At 42.1% G+C, this 9,140-nt stretch overlaps 1 protein-coding gene across 1 annotated transcript; it reads right to left on the bottom strand.

Annotated features, from left to right (window-relative positions):
- Nucleotides 1-125: 125 nt before the first annotated feature.
- Nucleotides 126-2,402, bottom strand: npy (neuropeptide Y). The gene is made up of 4 exons (XM_029443747.1): nt 2,242-2,402; nt 1,720-1,907; nt 541-630; nt 126-461 (listed from the first exon to the last, which is right to left on the bottom strand). The coding sequence occupies exons 2-4, from the start codon at nt 1,905-1,907 to the stop codon at nt 440-442; spliced, it is 300 nt and encodes a 99-aa protein (XP_029299607.1). The 5' UTR covers nt 2,242-2,402; the 3' UTR covers nt 126-439.
- Nucleotides 2,403-9,140: the final 6,738 nt, after the last annotated feature.

The following is a 9,140-nucleotide window of genomic DNA, read 5'->3' as shown; positions in this document are numbered from 1 at the left end:
GCCCCTTAAGTCCCCCTTCTGTCATTTTGAAGCAAACATTAGAATATCTTTTCATGGTTTAGTGAATGAACTCCCTTTAAAATCAGATCCCAGTTTTACCTATCAAACAGATGCAAAGAAATACATATCTTCAAACAATTAATCTTTAATAGCACAATTATACAATACAATCAACATGCCCTCCTCCAACTTTACTTTTATGTTTCACAGATGATAACTCTGAATAAACTATTTACAATTTTATGGCACATACTATAAGCAGTTGTGATGGTAGCTGATGGGTAAGGAGGAGGGGTTGAATATATATGTGGCGGCTCATAAAGGTAAAAGGGGCAGAGGCAGGGTGGTCCTTTGTGTAGGAGGGTATCAAGTGACAGTTGTGTAGAGGTCAGAATGTCAGCGGGGCAGCAGTGAGGTGTAGCCCACACTGATGACAGCATCACCACAATGACGGGTCATATCTGGTGAAAGACAAGGAAATGACAAGGTCAGCTTCCTGTGAGAGTTTCAACAACGTAGAGCTCACATTTTTACACACACCTTGACTGTGGCAGCGTGTCTGTGCTTTCCTTCAACAGCAGCTCTGAGACCAGTGTGTCGAGAATCTCAGGATTGGACCTCTTTCCATACCTGACACACACAGAAAGAGACAGACATACAAACTGAAATTTAAAGGGCTCAGCACCACCGTGGACCTTTTTGCTAACATATGATAAAAACATCACAGAGAAACAGGCTGAATATATAACGGAACCTTTTACTCTTCTCCTTGATTCATAAATGCAATTATAAGCTCAGTTAGTACTGAACACAGTCAGACTGAGACTCAGTGGGGGCAGACAGACGTTGCATCACAGGTGGTCACGTTTCCTATTCCCTCAGATGATAAGCTGTGCCGGCGCGCTTGTCCCCCTAGGTGGCTAAACGCCTTCAGTTGGCAAGCCACTGACATTCAGAAGAAAGATGAAAGCTATGGGTAATTGGAAATGGCACTCGGGCAGTGGCAGTCATTTATCCATATTGTTTTTTTGTTTTTTTACAGCTGGTAAATGGGCAGCGGGTGTTCCCTGTTCTGTAACAGGGGGTGAAGCTGCAAACAGACCTGCAAGACTCCAACAGGCAACACTTTAGGTGGACTTTGTTTGTTTGATGTCAAAAATGTGCGCTTTATTGTCAGGTTATTATACCAATAACATAACAGGAAATGCCAAATGTTGAGGAAAGTTTCTTATAAAGACTATTGTTGACTGAAAGAAACTGAAGATAATATAATATCTTTTCACATTCTATACAAACATTTTTTTGTGGAAACTTGCAGCTGAAAATTAAAATAAGCTGCCAAAATGAAAACCTACATCTCTACTCAGCAAAACTTGGAAAGGGTACAGTATTTAGAGCTATGGGAATAAAATTGCTTAATTTGTAAGAATATAATAAAGCAACACTGAACTTACAAGCATGTTTTATCTGATTGCTCATGATATTCAATGGTTACACATTTGTAGAAATAGACGGAATATATTTAAATATAATAAAATAATGTGGGGAAGCTACCACCCAGTGGACAGATATTACCAATCCAGTCGTTTGAAGAGAACACATATTGCAAAGTACTCCTTGTAATCTGTTTAAACCTGAAATCAAATGGACTCCAACTCAATGAATAAAAGCTTTCTGTTCTGTTCTATTCTTGCAGACAGGTGTAATGAGTCCGCCTACCTCTGTCTTGTGATGAGGTTGATGTAGTGTCTCAGGGCTGAGTAGTATTTGGCCAGCTCCTCCGCCGGAGCGTTATCCCCGGGGTTCTCCGGTTTCACCGGGTATCCCTCCGTCAGGGCGCCAAGGCAGAGCAGCGCCCACAGCAGGAACCCCAAAGTCCCCAGCCAGCTTACCAAGTTAGGATGCATCTAACCGAGGGAGAAAAAACCCCCCGTAAAAACTGTTAGTCCATGCCACATCACGGGACACTTGTTCCACTGCTTTAAATTTCCTTATTTAAATAATTTGATGCTATTAATTGACCTATGATTTATCACTGCAGACATTGCTTGAGGAATACATTTATAATTGGTAGAAGTAAAAAACAAAACCATGCCCATATTATTAGTGGTAATAGATTCCCAATACTTTTGCAGCTGCATAACCAGCAGACAATCATCAAAAGTCATGTCGAGAGACTTTTAATAAGTTTCACAACAGTATTAGCCAGGTTTTTTGTAAATCAAATATCAATGCACTTACATTGCCCAGAGGATTGGATGGAGATTTGTGCGTTGTTGTCCTGAGACGTCTCTTCTGCTCTTCTGGGCGCTTGGCGCGCGGTGGGTTTTATATCTTTGTGCGCCAGACGCGCTGCAGAAAAACGCGTCAGAGCTGCGCTCCGTTTAGCGCAAGTCTATGCCTTTCTTCACGTGAACGTCACTGGTGATGCTGTCATTAGTGTGCTTAAAAAGAAGAAGCTGTTTATACTCATTTAAAATAACTGCAAACTAAAATTAGAATCAGTTAATACGCTTTTTTCTTTTACCAATGAGTCAAGAGGGATTAGGGATGAAGCCGTATTTTTTTTAAATTAAGAATGTGGCCAATCAGCTGCTACAATTACATTTTAGAATACTAAACAAATAAAACTAATGTCCTTTACGTTTCATGGGTATTATAATAAGTTCACTACAAAGTCACTGTTGAGAACTGATACACACTATTCCATCTGGAAATATCACTGAACTAAGTTACTATGTTGTTAGTGTAACAAATATTATAATGTGTGTCTCAAATGCAGGTGTGTGTGTGTGTGTGCCTAAACAGGCACAACACACTCACACACATTGCCACTTATACATCCTCTTAATAACTGTGGCATTGAAACACACACTGCCAAACTGATTGGTACACACATGCTGAGTGTGATGTTTTGGTGTTTATGAGGCTTCTCTACGAGGAAAAAGGTGATAAATTACTTCACAATCAAGTAGTGATTCTTCTGCATAATGAGATCAATAATCCCATCTGATGTCACAAAAGAATGGCAGTGATGTGACACCATGGGCGAACTTCAAATGAATCCTCCTCAGTCTGCCAAAAGAAGCTCCGATGAGGACGTCTCGGTGATCTGGAATAAAAAAGATCTTAAACAGACTCACATGTACATGAGCCCTTTTTTGACACGCTGTTCGACTGAATCAGTCCACTAATTTCGTTTTGCAGTTCATTCCATCAGGAAAGAGAGACTGAGACACTCAACGTGAACAAAAAAGCCTAAATATGAATATCAAGACATGTCAGTCAAAGAAGAGCCCAATCTCCCACTTAATAAGAAAACCCAAATAGCACTTTAAATGAACATCACCAAGTGCTTCATTTACTTCCTATTCATAATCCTTTTGTATACTGGCTCGCAGCCATATAATCTATCAAAACCAGTATTCTTCAGCAGTGCTGCTTTTTAAGTTGCGCAGAGGATGCGTTAAGGGCTTTTTGTATAACACAGGATGTTAAGAGGGAGATGAGGCATGAGGCACAAGTGAGAGAACATGGAGCACAAAGTCATGACCGAATCTTGATGATCACAGGCAGGAATTAGAACTTCTAGTCCTCTTCAGGACACACACACACACACACACACACACACACACACACACACACACACACACACACACACACACACACACACACACACACACACTCAGTGGCTCCCTTCAATAGGTATAACACCTTTTTCAAGCAGACAGCTTGCGCCTACATAAGTGCCTGCCATGTGAATGAAGCAGATGTGTAAAGCACGTAGACTAAGTTGAGAGGTCAGTTCATGTTTGCTTAAACATCAAACAGAGTAAAGTGACTAAACTCAATAAGATCATTTGGAATAAATGCCTCAGCTCAGTGTTTAAGACCTAGGTGACAGCTTAAGATTGAAACAAATGTGCATCCTCTGAATGCACGCTTCATCAATCCTTAGCAGACAGACTATAATGGTCATTTTGGGTTACACTCATGTCAGCCAAAAACAAACAACACTAGGAGTATTCAGTCATGCTAGGAGCTTCGTAAGGCTGTGCTAAATGCTAACGGTAGCTTGGCAACATGCTCACAATGAGTGCCTAATTAACATTGGATGACTAATGCTAACATGGTGATGTTAAGCAGGCAGGTGAAGTCATAAAGAGAAGTAAATAGTTCAACTTTGGGAAAATAAAACAAATGGTGAACACAGAAACGTCATTGCTGCTTCTGCAGATTGAATGAAACATTGTAGCACGTGACTTAACATCAGTGAATCACCACATTCATTCAGGGACAGCACAGCCTCTTCAATGTATTTGACACTGTGGCTCAAGGTGGGTCGTATCCTTTAAAGTATACATTGAATATATGCAAACAGTAATAAAAGGTAATAAACAAAACCAACTAAGGACTCTGCAGTTGGAAGATGCTTTCCTTAAGACTTCTTCTTTGCACCTTTATTCTTGGTTAAGCTATCACTGCACATAAAGTGGATTAATCCATACTTCGGGTAGTATCAGTGTCAGCCTGTATTCCATCCATCCATCCATCGTCTACCGCTTATCCGGGATCGGGTCGCGGGGGCAGCAGCTCCAGTAAGGAACCCCAATCTTCCCTTCTCCGGGCCACATCCTCCAGCTCCGACTGGGGGATCCTGAGGCGTTCCCAGGCCAGTGAGGAGATATAATCCCTCCACCGAGTCCTGGGTCTTCCCCGGGGTCTCCTCCCAGCTGGACGTGCCTGGAACACCTCCCTAGGGAGGCGCCCAGGTGGCATCCTTACTAGATGCCCGAACCACCTCAACTGGCTCCTTTCAACGTAAAGGAGCAGCGGCTCTACTCCGAGTCTCTCCTGATGGCTGAGCTTCTCACCCTATCTCTAAGGGAGACGCCACCCGTCTGAGAAAACCCATTTCGGCCGCTTGTACCCGTGATCTCGTTCTTTCGGTCATGACCCAGCCTTCATGACCATAGGTGAGGGTAGGAACGAAGATCGACCGGTATATTGAGAGCTTTGCCTTCTGGCTCAGCTCTCTTTTCGTCACAACGGTGCGGTAAAGTGACTGTAATACCGCCCCCGCTGCTCCGATTCTCCGGCCAATCTCTCGCTCCATTGTCCCCTCAGACCCCGAGGTACTTGAACTCCTTCACTTGGGGTAATGGCTCATTCCCTACCCGGAGTAGGCAATCCACCGGTTTCCTGCTGAGAGCCATGGCCTCAGATTTGGAGGTGCTGATCCTCATCCCAACCGCTTCACACTCGGCTGCGAACCGATCCAGTGACTGTTGAAGGTCACAGACCGATGATGCCATAAGGACCACATCATCTGCAAAGAGCAGCGATGAGATCCTCAGGTCACCGAACTGCAACCCCTCTCCTCCACGACTACGCCTCGATATCCTATCCATGAAAATCACGAACAGGATTGGTGATAAAGCGCAGCCCTGGCGGAGGCCAACATTCACGGGAAACGAGTCCGACTTACTGCCGAGTATCCGGACACAACTCTCGCTTTGGGCGTACAGGGATTGGATGGCCCTCAAAAGTGACCCCCTCACCCCATACTCCCGCAGCACCTCCCACAGTATCACCCGGGGGACCCGGTCATACGCCTTCTCCAGATCCACAAAACACATGTAGACCGGATGGGCGTACTCCCAGGCCCCCTCCAGGATCCTTACGAGAGTGAAGAGTTGGTCTGTTGTTCCACGACCAGGACGGAATCCGCATTGTTCCTCTTCAATCAGAGGTTCGACTACCGGCCGAACCCTCCTTTCCAGTACCTTGGAGTAGACTTTACCAGGGAGGCTGAGAAGTGTGATACCCCTGTAGTTGGCACACACTCTCTGGTCCCCCTTTTTAAATAGGGGAACCACCACCCCGGTCTGCCAACCCCTAGGCACTGTCCCAGTGCCTGTATTCTACTCATTCAATATTTACAACACATTCAATAATTAAAATGGCTCTGGACAACCAGGTCACATCTTGGGAGAAATTTCTGTGCAGTACAAAAGTGGAAGAGGGCGACATTTTTCCAGCTCAAGTGGAGACAAATGGCAGATGTGACAGGTGCGAATGGGGTTCAGGGGAAATATGTTCATTAATTATCAATCAATGTTATTAAAAGTATAGCTGCTAATCATCTCCATTACAGTCCTGGTTGTTTATGCTAAATAAACTAATTGAAATACGCACAATGTGGGTATTTTAATATGCTCTAAATGTGGCATCTTTAGTTAAAACCAGTGTACGAGAAATGTATTTCTGGAGCTTGTTTTGGTTTGTCGTTATCGGTAAGAACGAGTCCTTAAGAGAGCAAGCTGTTTAAATGCAAAAATGTTCCCCTCTGCCCATCAGCCTCCTGGTTTGGACAATACGTTCTCATCTAAGATTCGTTAAGAGGCTGCAGTGAATCATGCTTTTCAAATTTACAGTGTGTACAACTGTAAAAGGAAATACTGACAAGCAAGGTGCCTGTGCCGTCTCCATCAGGCTAGTTGCGTGCAAACGGACTGGGAAGACAAGTGAAAAAAAGGATTGTGCAGATTTAGTGCTTTCTTGGCTATTACACCTCTTTTATACAGACGCCTGACATCTAAAGTGCTGCTCTTTACCACGCTATTGTGCTATGGTGACAATGTGTTACTTCTGGTAAGCAAGTACTACTATTACTTAGATAAGAGTGTCAGCAGCTACGTGGGCTGCAGCTTCAAACTGAAGGTGATTTGAGTAAAGAGGTCTTTATATTAGGTTCATATGGGAATGTTTGTCATCGTTTAAATCAAATGAAACGACGAGATTACAAAACTTTATTAATGAAAACCTAATGTTTGTTTTGTTTTGAGCTATGTTGCATTGTTAATCAAATAGAAAACAGTATAATTGTATTACTGATTCGATGTTATTTGTATAAATTACAACACCAATTGGCTTGTTTTTACAGAACTGGTCTACAACCCAAGAAGTAGAATTTCAGCTTCTCTGCGCTGTTTGCTATCAACACTTAAAAGAAGAAAGTCCCCAAAATCGTTCTTCTTTGTTTTGGATTTGACATTAATTGACAGCCTTCACAAGCAATTACTAAGCCACATAACATCACTAAGAACTCAAGCTTTTCTCCACTCTCAGTTCAGAGTAAGAAAAATACTGACAACTGCTCAATGAGAAAATTACAAGAAATGATGTCCTTTGTCGCCTTCTCATTTTATTCTTCTATCGCTCTAATTAAGGCTCCACTGCTATAAAAGTAACCCTATCTAGTCTCAGTGTGAACCTGTCTTTACCTCTTCTCTCAATCGTCTTTGCTGTGATCTGTTTGTCTCTGTGTGTGTTTGGAAAAATGTGTCTCTGCCACATCTGCTCCTCGAGAACGCAGTGCAAATGTCACATCAAGAATGACATCATACAAGGTCTTTTGATTGACAGATGAATAGAAGGTCAAGCCACCACTCTAGGAAAGGTTGGTTCGGCTCAGGTGTGCAGGTCAGAGTACCTTGATATGAGGAAACATGATGGAAGTTGTAACCACATCAAAGGGCATTAAACTTTTGTTTAATAACTGTATTTGGATTTATTTTTTTCAACTTATGGCTTTTTCAAGGAAACAATAACTGATTACTATAAACTACAAAATACGTGGTAAATTGCTTGACTCTCCTAAGGGGTTATGGCAGCTCTAATTTAAAAGCAGACCTTAATCTAAAAATGAATAATGAAATGGGACGTCACAATGTCAAAATCACGTCACTGTTGTTGTTTAACATCTTTAATACGTCTGCCTAACACAATTTTGACAGCCCTTCTTCAGCAATTTAGCATACTGGAGAGTAAATGTGATAACCCCCGGCACAGCCAGGTTAAATATTTAACCAGCATGTCAGATGCCTTGCTGGATGCAAGCTTCACTGACGAGCAGCTTAATAATGGAAGGGAAATGTTTGATTTAAGTAGTCCAGCTAATGCGTTTGAAAGCAGTTGAAAGCATTGATTCTCAAGAGTGTGCAGCATTCATGAGAGAACACATTTTTCCACATGGCTGTCAATCATTCATTGAGTGTGCCCAAATACTTATCCTGCAAATTAAAAACATTTTCAAATTCAATGTTATTATTCACATGCATAATGCTGAATTTCTGTGAGCTCAAGCAGTTACACACAAGGAGCACACGACACTCTCACACAGAAGCAACAGGTACAGATACATTTTAATAACAAGTGCAGTAATGTTATTTAGGAGAAGCCTTAAAGCTCAAGTTGCAAGTGATGCATTAATGCTTTACTGTCTTGAGTTTAAATCCTTTAAGACAATGTCAAACAATGAGGTCTTGAGACAGGAAGGATATAAACCATTATCTAGAAAGATTACGATAATTCTTTGCCCTGACATAATAGCCAGGGCGCGAGGTTTAAAGTATTTATCCTTAGTGTACAATTAAACAGCGAATGGTATGTCGCTTAATTTGTTGCTGTGGCAAAGAATTGTGGTACGGAAATAAGAAAGGAAGCATAAAAGCACCTTTCTTTAGCATCTACCAGCTCGGGTTTCTAAGCTAAGCTTCCAATACTAAAAGGTGACCACTGATTGGTCAGAGAGAAGGATCCCTAGCGTGTCACTGGACCTATTTTTTCACTCAACCCAGATTTAAAACAAATGGCAACCGGCAAAACTACTCTGTACGCTGCTCCTACAATTGAGGAAGTGCAGACGTTCCTCTGTTTGGTTGCCGATTAAAGGACTCAGCCAGTCTTCCGTTTACACGACAGTTTCAAGCGGATTGGGGCTGCTCTTAAATGATGTACATAGAAAGTTCTGCAGATGGCATGGCTTATTGTATGGAAACTCTACAACCTTTTGTTATTGACTTGGTCCTTTTGGTCCACTTTACAAGTGGCACTGATAACACTGCTATATACAAAGAAGAATTATTAGCACTAATTCCTCTCTCTCAAACATACAGTATGCCTTGTGTGCGTTTCTGCTCATATGGACTCCATTAATGTGTGAGTGAGTGAGTGTATGCGGCTGCATGTGTTTAAACACACTCTTGTTAGTCAAACATTACTATTGATTTAACCCAGCCATACAACATCCCATTCTGTTTGTTATAACTGCACTTTGTGAAAAAAGCTAAATCTAT

This window comes from Cottoperca gobio, chromosome 11, assembly GCF_900634415.1.
Source record: "Cottoperca gobio chromosome 11, fCotGob3.1, whole genome shotgun sequence".
Taxonomy (NCBI): Eukaryota; Metazoa; Chordata; class Actinopteri; order Perciformes; family Bovichtidae; genus Cottoperca; species Cottoperca gobio.
The sequence above is the reverse complement of the archived record's forward strand: the minus strand, read 5'-3'. Positions and strand labels throughout refer to the sequence as shown.

Coding starts and splice junctions, on each gene's coding strand:
- npy (XM_029443747.1), bottom strand. CDS start 1,907: ATGCATCCTAACTTGGTAAGCTGGCTGGGGACTTTGGGGTTCCTGCTG. Junction 631..1,719: donor AACCTCATCACAAGACAGAG/GTAGGCGGACTC, acceptor TGTGTGTGTCAG/GTATGGAAAGAGGTCCAATC. Junction 462..540: donor GACACGCTGCCACAGTCAAG/GTGTGTGTAAAA, acceptor GTCTTTCACCAG/ATATGACCCGTCATTGTGGT.